This window comes from Podarcis bocagei (genome assembly GCF_964188305.1).
Source record: "Podarcis bocagei genome assembly, chromosome: 1".
Classification (NCBI taxonomy): domain Eukaryota; kingdom Metazoa; phylum Chordata; class Lepidosauria; order Squamata; family Lacertidae; genus Podarcis; species Podarcis bocagei.
The window spans coordinates 32990532-33012095 of NC_138125.1; the positions used below are offsets into that span (position 1 = coordinate 32990532).

A 21564-nucleotide genomic window follows, 5' to 3' on the forward strand; every position below is an offset into this window, starting at 1 on the left:
CTTTTGGGGTTCTTGTTATCTTCGGGGTTTGATCTTATGGTGGTGAGGACCAGGAATATCTCCCATGTGCTTTAGAACAAAGCTGAAGATTTAGGGGAAATCTCCCCTCAGAAAACAAGAGGAAACTTGATAGTGACATCTTATGTCTTGAACAGGTTAGATATGATGGATCAATGCCTCTGAACTCTGAAAAAATGCCTGTGAAAACAATCACTGAGATGCCACATGTTTGGAAATTGCCCTTATGGGCATCTTTCTTTTTTCATAGTCATTAATAACTCAGCCTCTCTTACCTTTTCTCTTCATGGTACCATTTTAAAGAGAAGTGCCCTTTGGGGTGGTAGCAAGCAAGTGAGCATTTATTGAAACGTGGAACCATTTCTATCACTAAGGACCACCCAAGAAAGGAACTACCTAAAAGAGGCATCACTATTTTACACAATCTCAAATGGCTCTCAAAAATGGCTGTGTTTTATGCACTCCTAGTAGTCAGTGAAGGAAATGACCTCCAAGACCTCCACCTCACCTCCTGCTAATGTAAAGTTGTACTTTTCATGGATTGGTGCTTTGTCCACTCTTAACTTTGTCAGTGGAAAATGGAAGAGGTTTTTGCCATGGTGTCACAAGCCTGTACAGCTCAATATCAAAGAACCTCCCATTCATCCTAGAAGTCTTCACCTTTCCAGTCAAATAGAAGGGTCAGACCAATGATCCATCTAAGCATTAGCTCCCAGAGGACTCGAGGAAAGGTCTTTCCAAACCCTCTTTCTGGAGAGCTTTCACTGAAGATCAGCAAAGCATGTGCTCTACCACTGGCTCTGTAAGCTATTCTGTCATCCCTTTTAGCTACCTTACAGGTAAAGGTAAAGGACCCCTGACAGTTAAGTCCAGTCACAGACAACTCTGGGGTTGCGGCACTCATCTCGCTTTACAGGCCGAGGGAGCCAGAGTTTGTCCGCAGACAGTTTTTCCAGGTCATGTGGCCAGCATGACTAAGCAGCTTCTGGCACAACGGAACACCGAAACCAGAGCAGCGCACGGAAATGCCATTTACCTTCCCGCCAGAGCAGTACCTTTTTATCTACTTGCACTATTTGGCATGCTTTCAAACTGATAGGCTGACAGGTGCTGGGACTGAGCAACGGGAGCTCACCCCATCGCGGGGATTCGAACCTCCAACCTTCTGATCGGCAAGCCCAAGAGGCTCAGTGGTTTAGACCACATCGCCACCCAAGCAAATAAAACTGTGAGCAAAATGCCCCAGCCCCATTTTTGCCACAAAATGAGAGGAAACTGACAACTTCCTCAAGCTTCTGCTTCCCCTGCAATTTGGAATCAGATTACTCTCCCTGTTCACACAGCCAGTCAGTCCCTGCTCCAGCTCATGTCAGGTGGGTGGGTTTTCTTTATGTTACTTATTCCTTATGTTACTCCATGATTCGGCAGTTCTAGGATTTCACAAGACCACAGCAGTGCAAATATTGTCATTGAAAAGACTGTCATTGGGTGTAACACAGGCCAGGCTACTCTCCACTGAAGGCACCACCCCTCCCCATCCCTGGGGTCTTACGTTTCTGGTTGCTGTACTACCCTTGCCCTTCATAGCTGCTTAAATCTGGCTGGGAGGGCATGACTGGATGGGTTCTGTGTGCAGTGAACAGGTCTCTGCATGAGGGGGTGGTGCCAGCCATCTTGATGGAGGCAATAGTGTGGCCATTATTGAAAAAAACTCCCTGGACCTGATGGCATTTTACAACTACCACCCTTTTGGGTGCCACATGGCTGTGGCAATGCAGCTACATGCGTTCCTGGGAAAAGCTTATTCTTCAGAATATATTCATCCAAAGCCACCACTTTGGAGGGACCCATAGAATCACAGGTGATTCACAGGTGATTAGCCTCATAGCAGGCTAGCAGAATAATCCATGAGTTGATAGCTTTTGTGCTCTTATTTAAAAGTCTGGCCTAACATGCATGACAATTGTAGGAATCTTTAAAAGGCGTTGGCATTAATCTCTGTCTAGAAATATCACTCTCCAGTTAGGAAGCCTCTCCCCTTGGTCACATAAATCAGGGTGGCCTGTGAGTGGTGAGAGAAAAGGAATCTGCACAAGCTTCACAGCACTGCCATATTTATTACTTTCAGAAGTAAACATTGGTTTAGGCCTTTAGTACCAGATACAGGTACCAGATTAAAAATCAGCTGAGGAAATGGCGAAAATGACCGGGAAGATTAGAGATCAAGAAGATAATGAATTTAATAAAGAATGGGGGAAATTAATACCATATTTTTCGCCCCATAAGACGCACCGGCCCATAAGACGCACCTAGATTTTAGGGGGGGAAATAAAGGGAAAAAAATTTATTTCCCCCCCAGGTGCGCTGCGCTAATCCAGAAGCTTGGGGCAAGCTGAGGTCAGCGCGCCCCAAGCTTCTGCGTGCCGGCAAGCAGTCCGCTGCCGCCCCAAGCCTCCCGCACCCGGCAGGAGGTCCCGCCGGGTGCGCGAGGCTTGGGGCGGCAGCGGACTGCTTGCGCGCACCTAGAAGCTTGGGGCGTGCTGAGCTCAGCACGCCCCAAGCTTCTGCATGCCGGCAAGCAGTCCGCTGCCGCCCCAAGCCTCCCGCACCCGGCAGGAGGTCCCGCTGGGTGCGCAAGGCTTGGGGCGGCAGCGGACTGCTTGCGCGCACCGAGAAGCTTGGGGCGGGCTGAGCTCAGCTGGCCCCAAGCTTCTCGGTGCGCGCAAGCAGTCCGCTGCCGCCCCAAGCCTTGCGCACCCGGCGGGACCTCCTGCCGGGTGCGCGAGGCTTGCAGGCATTCGCCCCATAAGACGCACCCCGATTTCCCCTTCATTTTTGGAGGGGAAAAAGTGCGTCTTATGGGGCGAAAAATACGGTAAGTTACTTAAAAGAACACTGAGAACAATTAAAAACATTGGCAGGATTCTAAAAAGCACTTGCAATGTAGCCAGAACTATGGTGTGAATTAAGTATTAAGAAAATATGGAGAACATTATAAGATGCAGTCGGAAATGAATAATGATGGAAACCATGGAAGGGTGGAGAGAAGTCCGGGGATTCAGAGAATCCTATGTGTATGTGATTTAGTTGTGATGATATTTGTTAAAGGTAAAAATGAATAAAAAATATTTCAAAAAAAACCCAAAAACAATTGAGGGCAGGAGCAAACCTCCAACAGCTAGTTACTTGGAGGAAGGATAATCATTGCTTGTGTTGAAGTGAGGTTTGTGGCAGTGCAGAAATGCCTCGGTACAATCTCATGTAGGCTTTTGGCTCCGATGCTTCCTTCCCCCCAATGTTTTACGCTCCCCATTCCTGAGTTTGTTTAATCAAAATCGTCTGGTAATATTTTAATTTTCTTCAGCCACCGGGATAATTCCAGTGCGACTCTGTGTAATATACTTTCATCTGAACCGTGTTCATTAATTTGTGTTTTATCCGTCTTCTTTTTTTAAAAGACCATTAACAAAGTTCTCTAGTAAAAGCAGACAGAATGTTGAAACCTGCTGTGCTTAGCAGAACCCTTTCGCCAGCTCTGCGTGCTGCTCTTTATCAGTCCTTCAGGCAGGCTTCAGTTCACTCACGAATTTCCCCATCCATCTCAATTTAAGATAACGCTGGCAGAAAATTGTCATAAAACTAGCTCTCGAGGACTTTGCGAAAATATAAAAATTTGTTTGAACAAGAGGCATTCCTCACAAATCTCTTATATTCATTGCTGGATTCATATCCCCCAGATAAGTGATTTCACTGAACATTGCTTCACCAAAATATAATTTACATTTACATAAAATTAATTGTCCTCCTCTCTTTCCCTTCTTTCTCAAACGTGGTACGATGGCATGGCAGTGTGATATCCCTGCAAATATCACAGCATAATATTAGTCGGTTACTAGACTATTCCAAGTTCATATGTGTATAAATATGCAGAGGCATAATCAGATGCAATCCTGCTCTAGGATAACAGCAACACGTTCATTGATTTTAATTGAAGTAGGATATAAAGCTCTTGTGTATATATTAGGGTTGTACAATATTTTCATTGGGTTTCCCCTAACATTTATGTATAAAAATTGACAGGAGCTAACAGGTAGAATAGTTAGATGGATTGGTACCGTATTTTTCGCCCCATAAGACGCACCGGCCCATAAGACGCACCTAGTTTTTTGGGGGGGAAATAAAGGAAAAAATTTTTATTTCCCCCCCAGGTGCGCTGCGCTACACCAGGAGCTTGGGGCGTGCGGAGCTCAGCGCGCCCCAAGCTTCTGCGTGCAGGCAAGGTCTCCGCTAGCGTGGGAGAGCTGGGTGCCTCTCCCAGGGCTAGCGGACCCCTGCGCTAATCCAGAAGCTTGGGACGAGCTGAGGTCAGCGCGCCCCAAGCTTCTGCGTGCGCGCAAGCAGTCCGCTATCCTTGGGATAGCCGCGGGGCTCTCCCAGGGCTAGCGGATCGCTGCGCTACACCAGGAGCTTGGGGCGTGCTGAGCTCAGCGCGCCCCAAGCTTCTGCGTGCGCGCAAGCAGTCCGCTATCCTTGGGATAGCCGCGGGGCTCTCCCAGGGCTAGCGGATCGCTGCGCTACACCAGGAGCTTGGGGCGTGCTGAGCTCAGTGCGCCCCAAGCTTCTAGGTGCGCGCAAGCAGTCCGCTGCCGCCCTAAGCCTCGCGCACCCGGTGGGACCTCCTGCCGGGTGCGCGAGGCTTGCAGACACTCGCCCGAAGCAGGGAGAGCCCTCCGGAGGGCTCCCTGTGCTTCGGGCGGCGGGCTGCCGCCCCAAGCCTCGCGCACCGGGCGGGACCTCCTGCCGGGCGCGCGAGGCTTGCAGGCATTCGCCCGAAGCAGGGAGAGCCCTCCGGAGGGCTCCCCGTGCTTCGGGCGACGGGCTGCCGCCCCAAGCCTCGCGCACCGGGCGGGACCTCCTGCCGGGTGCGCGAGGCTTGCAGACACTCGCCCGAAGCAGGGAGAGCCCTCCGGAGGGCTCCCCGTGCTTCGGGCGACGGGCTGCCTCCCCAAGCCTCGCGCACCGGGCGGGACCTCCTGCCGGGTGCGCGAGGCTTGCAGACACTCGCCCGAAGCAGGGAGAGCCCTCCGGAGGGCTCCCCGTGCTTCGGGCGACAGGCTGCCGCCCCAAGCCTCGCGCACCGGGCGGGACCTCCTGCCGGGCGCGCGAGGCTTGCAGGCATTCGCCCGAAGCAGGGAGAGCCCTCCGGAGGGCTCCCCGTGCTTCGGGCGACGGGCTGCCGCCCCAAGCCTCGCGCACCGGGCGGGACCTCCTGCCGGGTGCGCGAGGCTTGCAGGCATTCGCCCGAAGCAGGGAGAGCCCTCCGGAGGGCTCCCCGTGCTTCGGGCGACAGGCTGCCGCCCCAAGCCTTGCGCACCCGGTGGGACCTCCTGCCGGGCGCGCGAGGATTGCAGGCATTCGCCCCATAAGACGCACCCCGATTTCCCCTTCATTTTTGGAGGGGAAAAAGTGCGTCTTATGGGGCGAAAAATACGGTAGTTTAATATTCTGGAAAATTGTTGATTGCATCAAAGATATTTCATGTCATTTCCCGCCCAAAAAAGCTCTGCTTTCAAACTTTCAGCCAATAAAGTAATATGAACTAGAAATTCTATCACATACTTAATGAGTAAGGCACTGGGGGAGTTGTATCAGATACAGGGGGGAAATGAAGTAAAACATCAGTCAAGGAAGGAGCATTGGTGAGATACGGGGGGGGGGGGATAAAAAAATCAGCTGAGGGCAGGAGGAAACCTCCAACAGTTAGTTACATGGAGGAAGGATAATCAACACATTGCTTGTGTTGAAGTGAGGTCAGTGGCACTGCAGAAATGCCTCTATACAATCTTTGCACTGCTATATGAACTTGCTAGAGGGCAACGCTGCTGACCTGCTCTCTGTGGAACTGTAGCATCGCCAGTATGGATAGCTGCAATATCTCCTAACCATCAGTTCAGCTGGAATCAACTGATATAAGGGACTCGTAGGATTCCATAGCAATAAGGCTCCAAGGTGTGTTACAGGACCAGCTGCAGGCTGCCTGAGGTGCTTTGGGAGTGGCCCAGCCCATGTGTCTCCTTGATAGCCAGTTTTGCCTCCCGACCACAAACCCTGACATAGAAACATAGAATTGTAGTGTTGGAAGGGACTCTGAGAGTCATCTAGTCCAACCCCCTCGCAAAGCAGGAATCCTGCCCATAGCTGTTCGCAGAGCCGTCTTTCCCATAGGGCTTAGTGGTGCGTCACGCCAGGGCGCCAGCCTCTCAGGGGCGCCCCAGTGAGTGGGGGAGCTGCGCGGCTTTGCCGGTGGCCTCCCCTTTCCCTGCATGCCCGTCAGCTGTGCCCCGCCAACCATAAGGCTGGCAGGCGTGCAGCTTTCCTCCCAAGCCTCTGCAGGGATTGCTCTCCTCCCGAGGAGGCTTGGAAGGAGCGCAACTTCACTCCCAAGCCTCTGTGAGGATCGCTCTCCCACAGTGGCATGGGGGAGAGTTGTGCCTCTCCCATGGCTGGCAGTGCGCAGCTATGCCCACCCCAACACTATCCGTGGTAATTTGGGGGTGCTGGGTGGATATTTGCACCCTGGCGCAGCATCTGCCCTGGCTGTTCGCACTGACCCACTGCACCCCCTGAGGATTGCTTGATGTTACATGATGGTATGTGATACAGAGGTTTCAGTGATGTAGTAAAGCACAGACCCAAAGTGGGAGTAAATAAGGGGGGCTGTTGGTTTTCTGTAACACATCTACACTGTTAGTAAGTGGTGCTCAATCCCTGGCGTCTCTGGATGGAGCCAGGAGAGAGCCCTGTCTGCAGTCCTGGACAGGTGCTGCCAATCAGTGTGGACAATACTGAGCTAGATGGACCCAATGGTCTTACTGAGCATGGCAGCTTCCTGTGTTCCTAGGCACTAGATATAAAAATATAACCGCATAGACAAGATCCCATAAAAGTGATAGTACTTCCATAGGAAGCAGCCTTTCAGTTTTCTTTTTTCATTCTCATTATTTCCACTCTCACCTTGCGAGCTTCAGAACTCTTGCTGCAGTTTTGTGTGGTGGTTTTTAGCATGCAAAATATATTACATTTACCAGCATCACTCACAAATGAAAGGGCTGCAATTCACAGCATGTCCTGCTTGTTTATAATGCAAGGAGGGTTTCTGCAGGGGATGCCAACCTCAGGTCTATGCCAGGGCCATCTGCTATTCACTGTAGTTCTCCAGGAAGTTATGACCCAGCATGAAGAATACACTGCGCATTTACATCAGATTCTCCTTCCCTTTCTCAAGCTGCCAAGGAGAAAGGGCAGCGCTCAACACATGCTAACCATCATGATGGCTTTGACCTTCTCATCTTATCACATGGTTCATAGTCTGATCTTACTACCTGCCACAATGATTCTTGACAAGAAGACTCAAATAAAGGCAGTTTCAAGCCATATTTTGGCAGGCTGCGGAGAGATGTACATGAATTCGTGGACAGTAGCACAGCCAAATGCTTTCATTTACCATCAAAAGCAGGGCATGTCCATAGCGAGCTCCTGTTTCTCATCGCTGAGCTCTTCTGATTTTCTGATTGCCCAATTATCCAAGTGCTATATAGCACACAGTCCAGATCTTTAGTACTTTGATGGTTTCAGTACAGTACAATGCAAATTTCATTTTCCGCTGCAGCATTTTAACAGCCAACTTTTCAGATTTTCACATAGATATAGGTTGTTAAGACCTTTAGGTCGCCCAGTATTAAGCACTCACAACTGTGTTCTCCCGCCCCCTACCCCTCCCAGAATGGATGGACTACAGCCTTAAGTAAGTTTAAATGCTTTACTTACAGTAATCAGAGGTCTCGCTCATGCATCATTCAGTGCTACAGCAGAAACAACACAGGTAAGGCATTCTTGGTTACAAAATACAGAAGTTGGCCTCAAACACAGAATCGGAAACTGGAGCCCCAGCCTCAGACATCTTCTCAGTTACATGGTTCAGAGAGGAGAGAGGGGAAGGAAGGAAGGAAGGAAGGAAGGAAGGAAGGAAGGAAGAACAAACCTTACTCCTTCCCTCCCTGAGGGTGAGGGGTTGTGACCTAGCCATACCTTCTCTAGAAATTTACAGCTCTGTGGTCCTTAATTCCTTCATTTCCTAATGAATGGGTTAGATATGCATTGCTAGGCTTGACTGCAAAATCTCCCAAAACTTCAGCACACATCTGAAAAAGATCTCCATCAACTTACCCTCAAAGTACTATAGTTTAGGTTCTCTGAGTCAAGGTGCATGCTGGAATTTATCTTATATGAGTTCAATCCCAGTATTTCCATCAACACAGACATGCCCCAGTGCTAGTTAACATAACATAGTTATTGCTCTTGAACCACTTACTCTAGGGATGGGAAGCGTGTTGCCCTCCAGATGTTGTTGGTATACAGCTCCCATTATCCCTGACCACTGGGCATGTTGGCTGGGACCAATGGAACTCCAATGACACCTGGAGGACCACAGGCTCCCCATACCTGACTTAATAAGTTTCTATATTTTATGTGCCCTCTAATTCTGCCTCCTTTTTCTTTCATTTGTTCTTCAGGGTAGTTTGTTCTCTGCCATCCATCTGTCTTAGAAGCACCTCGCACTGAGCTTTCAGCAAAATGGAAAGTGTGAGTGAACTCCAGAATCCCCTGTTGGCCAAGAATAATGGACACCTTCATGGCAGTTACAGTTACCACCAGGATTATCCTGGCCACCGTTGCCAGGGTAAACTGTACTCCTATATCTTCCAAAATTCTGGCAATGCAAGGACTCACCAACTGCTGGATGCCAGTTCTCTTCAGCTGGCTGTTGAAGCATTGTACGGCCCAAATTTCATCCTGGTGAAGGATGAGACCAGTGTCAAAGTCAAGGACAACAAAGGTGAGAGTTGTGAGACAGCCTTCATGGGAAACAAAGAGCATCCTGCTGAGGCCTCCGATGTGCAAGAAACCCAAGGGAGGTCCCTGATGGAAAATGACATCAAAATCCAGACAGTGTCCTATGAAGTGGAAGAAGAGGAATTGCAAGAATATGAGGTAAATTTTGGAGGCTGTGAACCTATCTTGGGACTTATTTCTGAGTAATCATGCTTAGGACAGAGAAGTAAATATAGAAAATATAATAATTGTGATGTATGTACATGACAGTAGGAAGAACTGAGGTAAATGTTGCATGGGAACTTCTCACACCTGAGAGACAGCTTCCTTTATTTCTGAGGAATTAAGCCTGAGGGTTTAATGCAGGGGTGAGCAACTGTGGTCTTAGGCTTCAGCCTAAATTTAGGTGGCCCTCAGCCTGATTTCAAAAACCCGCTGCAAACGATCAGTTCAGACTTCCTGGCAAGAGGAGAAAGGGGGGGACCACGCCTTCTTTTGGTTCTGGCCCCACACATCACTGGCTTCAGCTGCACCCAGAGTTGCCATGCAGCCCCTGACAGATTACCCCAAAGAGAATGCCCTTCTCAAAAGAAAAAGGGTTTTCCACCATAATATAATACATTAAGAATAATACGACTAGAAATAATTATAGAGAGGTGTGTAGTTAGAATGAATTATTTTAATAAGCTTGTTTTAGGCTCACATCCAGAATTTCTAATCCATTTTAGCTCACAATTTATCAATTTTAGTCCTAATGCAAGCGAGGGACATTGCTAAAGATGAAAAACGGCCCTGTTTCACTGGCACTCAAGAAAAATAATTTTCCATGGAAATCCCAAATCCCCAGCTAGTGAGCTGAGAATTTAGCTTGAAAGAAAAACGATAATCTGTTTCCATGCAGTGATTTCTGTTAGGATTTTGCCCCACGTCCGAGTGGCTGGAGAAGATGTGGTTTATTATATAAACTCTGCAAAGCCTTCCCCCCGCCCTTCTTCTCCTGTGTGAAACTGTTAAGAAGGAGGAGAGAATATGTGAAAGTAGAGCTGAAAAGAAGAAGGTCAAATGAGAGAGTGGGGAGTGAGGGAAGACTGTAAAATACTTAACGAGAGGAAGAGTAGGAGGGTAAAAAACGCTACTTAAATGCCATGGTGGCGATAGATGTCCTAGAAATATTATATCAAGACGACGTTGGCAGAAGCAGCTTTCGGTCAGGGAAGAGAGAAATCAGTAGGACGCCTATTGCTTCGCATCAAGGGTTGGAGCTGACAGCAGTGAGTGGGGGCTTCTAACACTGTTTCTGTTATTATTATCATCACTTCCAGCATCATCACTGTTATTATTATATTGCAGCTTTCTGGGTTACTATTTCACACTGAGTTATTTAATAACGAAAGTGTCCTTAAGCACACTTAACTTGAAAGCAACTTCCATTAAAATGAATGGAACTTTCTTCCAAGTGAATAAGCTTGGGATTGAGCTATAAAGCAACGGCAGCCGGCAGTATAGTACAAATCAAACAGTTGCAATTCTTTATCATCTGGTCCCAAGGTGGCACTTGGGAACGGCTTTCTTTATCGGAAGAGATGCCTCTTGTTGAGGCATCGCCTCCGACATTATCAGGAAGTAGCTCCAGAAGGGATAGGACACACACAAAAAATAGATGTTTATTCCATTTTACTATAAATATATGCCGGTATCTCCATTGATTTAAATTGACAAGTCTTGGTGTTTCAGTTTTTCAGAAATAATCTAAAAGGTATTCAAGACTTGTCTCCCATTCTTAATACTGGGGATCTCCCTGGTAGTATCAATAGTAACTGTATCCTTTCTATGGCAATTTGGTAATATAGCCAACCATCCTTTAATCTCAGAACTTCTCTATGTCAACTTGTCAGTCTAAATCTGGGGCCCTCAACATGGAGCTGGTGGACACAGTAGCACCCTCAGACACACACCCCTTAGCACCCATCAAGGCACCTTTGCCACTCTCATTTTTTACTGTTTCTTTTAAATGGGGTGTTGGGATGGTGGTTGGGGGTTGGGGGTTTGCCTGTTTTTTTCTAGGGGGTGTAGCTTTCTTTCTTTGGATGCTGTTCTTCTAACTTGTTTTATCAATGCAAGGATTTCCACTTGTGCAATGGAACTGCACCCCCCGCACACGCGCATGCCTTGTATGCTACCCTTCCCAAATCTGCTCCAGAGGTTTTGGAGGAAACCCAGAACAGATTTAGGGAGTCCACAGGAGAGGAGAAGTGGGGAATTCAGTTGCACTTGTGGAAATCCTTGCTTTGATGGTACGAATGGATACTGTTCCGTGGGGGCGGGGTGAGTTGGGGAGGATAAATGTTTTGGAATGGGATATTTTGTGGCATCCACAATAGTTTCTTAAACCTCTAATTTTGCTTCTGGGCCCAAAAAGGTTGAGGACCCCATGCCTACATATTCCATTACTCTTTTGATTCATAGCTGGGTAGTTAAAGTACCAGTAATTTCCATTTGCAGGATTGACACAGCCAGACTTAATTGTCAATCTTAGTAATTCCCATAGTCATTCAGGGAATGTGACAGATTCAATTTCTCAATAGTCTTACCTTGGAAAAGCCCATTAGAATTAATGGTCCCTTCTGAAACAAGTGATTTGAGGACATCTTTGTTGAGTTGGCATAATGCGGATACCAGCTTACTCTAGGGTTCCTATTTAACCATCCATCTTATTTATCCAGCTCAATTATGTTTGTATGGATTATTTGTTTTGAGTTCCAAGTGCATTCGTCAGTTGCACATGTTTTTGATGTTGTGTTTTAGGATAAGCATGTTGTAAGACAAGATACATATAGACATATGGAAGAATGCCAGTAATGCATAGATGAAAGCACATGCAGAAAAGCACATGTTTCTTACTCCCAATAGTCTCACTGAAGTCCTACTGAGGTCTATGAAATACCTGCCAGACCACTCCAGATTAAATGGTTTGTGGACTGAAGCCAAGAAGATTATTCTCAATCAGCATACTAAGCAGTACATCTGCTGCCTAATAGACATCAAGTATTTTCAGTCTGAAGACGGGGAAGTATGGTGATGATTGAGGTGGTGCCCTGTATATCATCTCTGTTGGACATCCAGTTCCCAAAAGATCATTCATATTAGTCGCTGTTCCTTGGCAGATAAACATCCTAGCTCATAGAGGCTGACTCTGTATCGCTTGAATGTGTGATGGACTCGTCCCGCCAACACTCCCATCACAGCGCTTCCTGCCCCATGAAGTTCATCTGCCTGCTGCTGTATATCAGGAGAGAAAGTGTTGTCACAGCAGCAACATCAAACATGTGTAGTGTAAATTGGTTACATGTTCTGCTGCTGCTGAATACTCTGTGGGTCAGACTTACAGTGTGCCATTGCCTTGATTTGCTTTCCAGAGTGACTCCTCCAGTGACAGCGAGAGTGAAGATCATTTTCTGATGCTTCCCCCACGAGACCACCTGGGCTTGGCAATTTTTTCAATGCTCTGTTGTTTCTGGCCTCTGGGAATTGCTGCTTTCTACTTTTCTCAAGGGGTAAGAATTTGCGTGTGCTGATGTTTCCTGCTATGTACTGTGTTCTTCTTGTCTTAGGGAACTATTTTATAAAAGGCCTGTCAGGGCTCGATTCACTACTGTGCCAAGTATATTGCAGTCCCACGCGACTAGGACCCCTGCTAACATGAAATTATCTGGGAAGTTGCTGGGATGTGGAGTGTGTGTGTGTGTGTGTGTGTGTGTGTGTGTGTGTGTCTAGCTACCTAGTGCCAACCCCAAACATGTCGGTGCTTGATGGAATAAATGCAAATGTCACTCCATATTTTACTAAAAATTTCCACCACAGGGAAATTTTTGCCACCATTCATCCCTCACCGCCCCCTTTAATGCTACCCCCAAATCTGTCCTCATTCTATCAAATGATAGGGCTGTTCTTGTATCAGGCTCAAAACAGTGCTTGGATCCTCATCACATGGCAAAGCAGCAGCGTCCATGTTGTCATGAAGCCGACAGGATTTGCTCTCTGCATTGCAACATATTTCAAGTGTGAATTATGGGAGTGCATGGGTGCGTGGCTTTATGTGTGAAAGTCACGTGGGACTCAACCAATATCTCCTAATAGGATCAACTGTTCTTTAAAGCAACACTGAAACCTCACAAGGTAACTGTAAGCACTGCTAGTCCCAACCTGTAAGAAAAGAAGCTGAACTATCCAAAAGGGAAGATGGATCGGACTGTTGTACAGTGGTACCTTGTGTTACGGACGGGATCCATTCCGGAGGCCTGTCCATAACCTGAAATGCCCGCAACTCGAAGCACTATGTCTGTTCAGGTGTGCGGTGCAATTTGGCGCGCATGTGCGAAGTGCGGTTTAGCATTTCTGTGAATGCGCAAGCGGCGAAACCCGGAAGTAACACATTCCAGTACTTCCAGGTTGCCACGGGACGTAACGCGAAAGTACGCAACACGAGGTATGGCTGTACATTGAATAGCTGTGCAAAAAAGAGTTTTTGGCAAGTACAGCCTTTCCACTTTTATTCACCGGCTAAATTTTCTATACTGTCAACATTTTAAAAAAAAATAATGGCAGTAAGCAGCATAAAATCAATCATGAAACTACATTTGTAAAACAAGGCCACTGTGAGAACAAGATACTGGACTCGATGAGGCACTAGGCTAATCTAGCAGGCTCTTATGTGCTTAAAAGACATCACAAATCTCTAGATAACATTAATACATCAATGAACCTGGATCACCTCTAAAGGAAAGGTGAACAGAAGAGTTTGAAACAAGTGCCTTAATGTCAATACTGTAGGTGCTTACCTGATGCTCCCTGGAAGCACATTCCAAAGGGTAGGTGCCACCACACTAAAGGCCCTGTTTTAGTGAGCATAAGACAAACTTGAGGAGCATACAGCACTAGTAAAGTGTGTCTCCCCCAAGGATTAAATTGGCCAGGCAAGATATGGTATTCCCAGAAATAACCCATTGCTCAGGGCTTTATATACCCATAGCAAAACCTTAAAGTTGCCCTAGTAATGTAGTGGTAGATAGTGCAGATCTTCCAGCACAGGCGTTACAAAGAACACCCACTTCAGCAGCCTTGCTGCACTATGGCATCATCGCAAACATATATCTGCTGATCATCCCTCTTCTAACTGTTAAAGGTTACAGGAGCCCACTCTCCTTTTGCTTCTGGCTGCTCTCCTTGTAAATGAAACACCTGTTTCTGCATTTTATGTAGTTAAAGGATACATAGCCTGCCGTCTGACAAATTGTCAGAGTAACTTAAATAAAGTGTAATCCAGCAAAGTACAGTCTACTCAGAAGGTAAACCTGAACTTCAATCACGTATCCGAATGGAGAGAAGGATGGAGAACATTACATTCAGGAAGGGAGCAGGGCAGACAGAGAACTCCACATACAGCCAAGCACATTTAACAGCCACCATCTCAGGAGAATTTATTTTCACTGTTCCCGGCACATACACAAAATGCTATTCCTTAAGCATTATTTTTGGCCATATATCAATCCTCTGCTACATCACTCCAGCCACAGAATGACAAAGCTCTGTGACAGATGGCCAAGTGCCTTCAACATGGTCAGTGAAAACTTGTCAGCAGCAGTGGTGCTCTGGCAGGGGCACAGCTCTGGGCCTTTTTTCACAGCAGGAGCAATGACATCATCTCCCAGAGCGCCAGGGCAATTGATTGACTTTCCTTGCTCTAGGAAGAGAATGAGGTGATGACGAGCCTTTCAAGTTTTACATTTGACAACTTAGCAGTAAAGAAATCAGAGAATAATCATGTAGAGGCTCTAAAATTCTTTTTGATGGGGTTCCTATTTCATACCAATGGTTTAAGTGGTATAATTTCCTTGCAAGATTTTCTAATTAAAAGCTAAATGTTGCACTTCAGCTGTCTCAGTGTGTTTTACAAGTTATTAAAACTCATTGTGTTTTACAAGCTGAATCTCTATGGTCAGAAATAAGCATCAGTGAGTTCATTGGAGCTTATTTCTGAGAAACTATGCATGGAATTGCAGTCATGCTACAGAGAATAGTAAGATGGGTTATCTTGTCTTAAGTCTAGCTAGGAACCTGCAGAAGCACCCAGCCTTGTGAGTATGGGGCAGTGGTGGGGAACCTGTGGCCCTCCAGAAGTTGTTGGACTCCAACTCCCATCAGCCCCAGCTAACATGGCCAGTGAACAGGGATGATGGGAACTGCGGTTGAATAACATATGGAGGGCCACAAGCTTCCTATCCCTGCTGTAAGGGCAGTCATAATGAGCTGCTGTTCTTCAAAATTTACCGCTACACCATATTTCAAATACCACCTCACCAGTGATTAACACCATGATATCAAATTTTCCCTGTATTTAGTCAAGAAAAGGAAAGAAACCTGCCAAACACATCCCAAAAATACCGTAGCTTGTAAATCACATTATGATTATCCAATATTCAAAGTCTTTCTTCCTCTCACCTTTCAAGTCTCAAAGCTGACAATGTAGCCACCCTGGCTATACTCACTACAATAGACGTGCAGGATATACAACTGCTTAAATAAACAAAAATATTGTCCCCAAACTTTGTATTTATGAATTGAATGGCAATTCTATTATTCTTTTTTACCCTACATCATCACCCAATTCTTCCCTGCTCTGACAGCGCTTCTGAGCTTGGTCTCGTTTTTAAATAATTTTTATTAACAGGCCAATCACATCACATTAATTCCAAATAACAATAATTCCAAATTACACAGCCAAATTTTTTAAAATTTTTGTTGGGGGTACCCATGCTTCAAGCTCAGAAAGGGATCCGATCATCTCTCTTACTACTGCTTTAATTACACAGTTCTATCAAAATAATATTCACAGTTCTGTTCAATCTTCTCTTTGTTGTTTTCCTCATCTTCTTGTTGTTATCTCCTTTCTTTGTGATCTCTGAAAATCTCCACAAGCGGGTTGAAGACAAGCGTCGTTGTTTCCTGTGTGGATTTTACACTCATCCAAGAGCCATAAAAGTAGACAGACGCCATTTTAACACCTCCGTTCAAAACATTCCGACAGTCTGTCCTGATCTCCCCAGGCCCGCCGCTCCTCATAAATTTTCGCAGGGGGCCCTGCTAGGCCGAACCCACACTCCAACGTAGTAACAAACAGCCATAGTCCTCCTCCCCTTGGATTCCTGCGGGCGGGCCTGCCATGATAAATCTCTTTTTATAACTGCGTCACAAAGGACTTACTTTCGTTTCCCGATGCTCCCATAAGCCACATCCTTGCATAGTAATTAATTTCCACACAGTTCTTATTCCTCCTGCTTGTGATCAGTAATTGCAACAATTCTTTTGGGGGGGGATTATTGGGTACTCACATAAGACAAAAAAAGAAAAGTTTTTCTCCCCCCTCCTTTTCAGTCTTGCTCCGACATACCAATCCTTTGATGAATCTTCTTCTTGATTTATTCCTCTTCTTGATTTATTGTTAAGTCCAGCCCGTCGCTCCTCTTCCCAGAGATCCCTTTAGTTAGCAGTCCTTACTCCCGATCATCGCTTGAAGGATGTGCGTTTGCTTCTGTTCTGATTGTTTATTTTGAGCTCCTGCAACTAGCTACGCAGATCAGAGACAGCATCCAGGAGAGTCGACCGACACGAGGGCTTTTGTGCCTAGTGCCCTCACCCCCTTTCAAATCTGGGGGTGAATTATGGGCACAGCAGGCAAGGCAGCGTTCCCCATTCCCTTGGGGTAACGAGGGAGGCTGCATACTCCCATAACAGCCTCTTAATTACCTCGTGTGAGCCGGAGAGATGGTATTGTCGGCCATCTTCCGATGCGCCCTCTAGCGGCCCCCTCCCCCCGCTTCTGAGCTTGGTCTCATTCACAAATTTCACCAGTAACCTCCTGTTCTTCTCCTCAGGATCCGTAATGAATAGGGAATGTGTCTCCCAATAGTGACTGCAGAGGAAGTTCACTTGTCAGGAAGCTGCCCTATACCAATTCAGACCATTGGTGCATCTAGCTCAGTATCACCTTTACTGAGGGACGCGGGTGGCACTGTGGTCTAAATCACTGAGCCTCTTGGGCTTGCTGATCGGAAGGTTGGCAGTTCAAATCCCTGCAACGGGGTGAGCTCCTGTTGCTCTGTCCCAGCTCCTACCAACCTAGCAGTTCAAAAGCATGCCAGTGCAAGTAGATAAATAGGTACCACTGTGGCAGGAAGGTAAATGGCGTTTCCGTGTCATGGGGTTCTGTTGCGCCAGAAGCAGTTTAGTCATGCTGACCGCATGACCCAGAAAGCTGTCTGTGGACAAACGCCGGCTCCCTCGGCCTGAAAGCGAAATGAATGCTGCAACCCCATAGTCACCTTTGACTGGACTTAACCGTCCAGGGGTCCCTACCTTTACTAACAGTGGCTCACCAGAATTTCCTTTCCCCCAGTCCTTCTTGGAGATGCCAGGGATTGACTTTCTGCATGCAAAGCAAATGCCATGGGCCTTCTCCACCCCTCCAGATTGAACGCTTGCCCTTCACATTCAGCACAACTCTTTGTCTGATTCCCCTTTCTCACCCATCCTTTCCAGTTTAAGCAGTAAAATTCCTTTGCTTGGCTGAGATCCAAATCGATTATATCAACTACATTTTCCTAGTACTGTACATCGTCTCTGTAGAGAGCGCTAAGAAACCTGTGGCTCTCATAAGATGTTGCTAGACTCCCATTATCCCTGAACATTGGCGAAGCTAGCTGGGGTTCTTAGAAGTTGGAGTCCACAAGTATCTGGTTGGCTACAAGTATCCCTGTCTCCACTGTAAAGGAAGTACTTTAGAAGACTGTCCATTACATGATTATACCAGTGGTCCTTAATGACCTCTGCTGCGCTACATTGTAATCAAACTCACCCAACAGAAGTCAGATTCAGAATGAGCAAGATGTGAATAAAATATTATTTGTGTGTTTCAATAAAGACTCATTTACAGCTCACTTTTATTTTACTTATAGGATTTCTACCATCATCTTACCACATCTAGCTTCAAGGCAGCTTACAATACAAAATTAAAACTTTTTTATTATTTTTTTTAAAAACCAATAAAAACCAATAAAAACGGCAGGAGAAAATAACACAGCTAAAAAGCTAGCAGGTAAAATGAATTAAAATAGGGTGCCTATTGTAGTGGCTTCTAGATCTTACTGGACTCCAGCTTACATCAGCCCCAGCCAGTATGGCGAAAGATGACAGCAGTAGCGCAACAACTTCTGGAGGTCACTGTGGCAAAGTTATGCCTTGCCCTAACCTATTCCCTTACAATACTCAAGTTCTCTAGACCTCCATCACATCCCTAGTCCAATGCAGAAGCTGAGGACAGATTGTGGTCTGGTAGGAGAGAAAGACCACTGTGGCAGGAACTGACACTATTGCAATCCCATCTCCTAACTTTTAACCTTCTTGGCTACTGTAGTCTCTCTGATTAGCTGCTGGGAGCCATCTGTCAATCACAACCCACCTGGGTCAAGATCCCTTTAAAGTAGGATATTGCTAACATTATTTTGTCCCTTATCCCTCAACCAGCTCCTGAAGCTACCAACTTGAATGGTAACCATAAGAGTAAGGTTTGCTATGTTCACTTGCTTAGGATAGGATCATCTAGGCCAGTACTGTGCATACTCTCTGTTTCCCCACTTTCCCTCCTTTTTAAATACTCCTCCATAATAAACTGCTTAATTGGATTTCTGAGCTACACTGTATTCTGGAAACACTCAATGCCTATCTTTCCCCCCATGTTACTGAGACTGGACTATGCTACTGATCTAAAGTTCCTGGGAGTGCAGGAGGGATGATGGGCTAAAATTGCTAGGTAGGAGACAGATTTCTGCTGGCAGTCCCCTTACTCCCAAGACAGCCACCAAAAGGTAGTAGGTATTTTGCATCCCTTACCCCAGGTGGCAAATAAGTGGCCAGGAGAGAAAGATGTAGGATGGGTCTCCTGTTGCTAGTGAGCTACCCTACGTGGTTGGGTCTGGCCATCCTTCATAGGATTCACTGATTATTATCCCTGAATCAAAAAATCAAAATCATGAAAAGCATGTGCCACAAATCTTAAAAACATAAGAGAAAAGGGATTTTTGTCTGTTACCTAAAACAGAGAGGTCAAAGAAGACATCAGTTTCATCATGTGTTTAGAGAAGGAATTCCAAAATTTGGTGGAACCAACCCCAAAACAAAAGCCAATTAAGGAAGCCTGACAACACTAGCAAAGAGAGGAAGAATTCTTAATAGTAACACTGTTAATTATAGGAAAAGAAGAAGAATAACAAATAATTGCTCTCAACTCAAGACAATAAGGAATTTCATAGTAAGCGAGCAAGCAGAAGTATTAGAATTGTTGGGGAGAAATGTTTTGAAGAGGGATGAATCCATGCTTGCCAGCAGCACAAAAGCATTAAGCTTTAGGGAATTACGTGGTCCTTTTGAAAGCTTTTATGCAGCTTGGAAATTAAACAGTAAGATAACAGGTAGGATTAAACGCAAACAGGACCACAGCAAGGCACACTTTGAAGGAACGACGTTATCTGGTTGTAGGAGCTTGTGAATCAGCCCCTTGTGAGTCAAGGAGGAGCATGATTCTATAGAACTGTGATGTTGAGGTCGTGAGCACAACCTCCCCCAGGAGGAAACCATCATGCATTCTGGAAGGTGCTGAGGGCTGTGGTGGACTGGAGCTCCAAAGCAAGGAAGGCAATCTATGGCAAATGATGCAACCGCCTGCCCAGTGTTCTGCACCAAGAGCTAAAGAGCTGCTACTCTTGTTGCCATAGCAACTGGAGCAACAGAAAGTAAGATTGACAGGTGGGAGCAGCAAGGCAAGTAGCACCATAGCGACAGACATGTATCATGTGGCCCCCTCCGAACTTGGAAGGCACAAGGGGATGTAGAGAGATATGGGGATTGCCTGAAAGTATTCAAACCTTGGAATCTTTAAAGGCAAATGTGCATAGGCTAAAGCAGATTCCTCAGTGATACTTGGGGTACCTAGGAGACTGGAGGGCAAAGAGGAGGAACACAGTGAAGGCAACCCTCTCCCCATGAAAACTGTGGGAAACAGAGGCAGGTCCTCAGACTCAAAGGCTCTTGACACCTGAGCTATGCAAAATAGAAACTGAAAGGCACATTTACAAAACTTTAAAAAAACAACAACAACACCCTCTTTCACTCTTGGTTCAGCATTTTAGCTCAGGAGAAGATTCCTGGTAAAGTAGCTATAGAGCTGGCATGGGGAAGCCCCCTATTGACATTGTCCCCTGTAGGCACAGTATAGATTTGGTTAACACAAATTTGGTTCTGGAAAATCCTGTGTGGACATGGCCTCAGAGATACTAAATTGTGCAGAAAAGGAAAAACCTATAACAAGCAATGAGCTAACGAAGTGTTCTTTGTTCTCACTGACTAGCTCAGTGAATTTGGGTCAGCTTATCTCCAAGGAAATATCCAAAAGAAGCAACATAATACAGTCACTGAAGGGATGGACAAACATAAACACATTAGATCAGACTAAAATAGAACATTATGCATCTTTTTCCCCCTCAGCGGTGGCTAACCAGATGCCTCTGAAAGTTCAGACATATGCATGCATGTATTGACCACCCGGGTTGAGGTTGAATCCTGACAAGACAGAAGTACTGTTTTGGAGGGACAGGGGTCGGGTGGATGTGGGGGACTCCCTGGTCCTGAATGGGGCAACTGTGCCCCTGAAGGAGCAGGTGCGCAGCCTGGGAGTCATTTTGGACTCACAGCTGTCCATGGAGGCGCAGGTCAATTCTTTATCCAGGGCTATCTACCAGCTCTATCTGGTTCTCAGGCTAAGACCCTACCTGCCTGCAAACTGTCTTTCCAGAGTGGTGCATGCTCTAGTTATCTCCCACTTGGACTACTGCAATGCGCTCTACATGGGGCTACCTTTGAAGGTGACTCGGAAACTGCAATTAATCCAGAATGCGGCAGCTAGACTGGTGACTAGTAGTGGCCACTGAGACTATGGTATATAACACAGGTCCTGAGAGATCTGCATTGTTTCCCAGTACATTTCCGAGCACAATTAAAAGTGTTGGTGCTGACCTTTAAAGCCCTAAACGGCCTCTGCCCAGTATACCTGAAGGAGCGTCTCCACCCCCATCGTTCAGCCCAGACACTGAGGTCCAGCAACAAGGGCTTTCTGGCGGTTCCCTCCCTGTGAGAAGCGAAGTTACAGGGAACCAGGCAGAGGGCCTTTTTGGTAGTGGCGCCTGGCCTGTGGAATGCCCTCCCATCAGATGTCAGAGAAATAAACAACTATATGACATTTAGAAGACATCTAAAGGCAGCCCTGTTTAGGGAAGTTTTTAACAACTGATGTTTTAATGTATTTTTAACCTTCCGTTGGAAGCCGTCCAGAGTGGCTGGGAAAACCCAGCCAGATGGGCAGAGTATAAATAATAAATTATTATTATTATTATTATTATTATTATTATTATTATTATTATTATTATACATTAACACACAGTTTTGAGGAAGACAAAAGCATTCTCTTTTCACTGAAAAACAGCTGATATTATTAGCCTTTGAGACTATTGTACATTGATACAAATAATGTATTTATTGTTTGTTTCC

General features: G+C 46.2%; 1 protein-coding gene across 2 annotated transcripts in view; it reads left to right on the plus strand.

The window, feature by feature from the left end:
- The window catches only part of SYNDIG1L (synapse differentiation inducing 1 like), a 95369-nt gene that overhangs the window by 69111 nt on the left and 4694 nt on the right, over window positions 1-21564 (plus strand). For both annotated transcript variants that reach the window (XM_081210419.1, XM_081210418.1), the window contains exons 2-3: window positions 8592-9069; window positions 12327-12464. In XM_081210419.1, the coding sequence (XP_081066545.1) occupies window positions 8653-9069; window positions 12327-12464 (555 nt within the window). In that variant the 5' untranslated portion in view covers window positions 8592-8652. The remainder of the gene's footprint in view (window positions 1-8591; window positions 9070-12326; window positions 12465-21564) is intronic.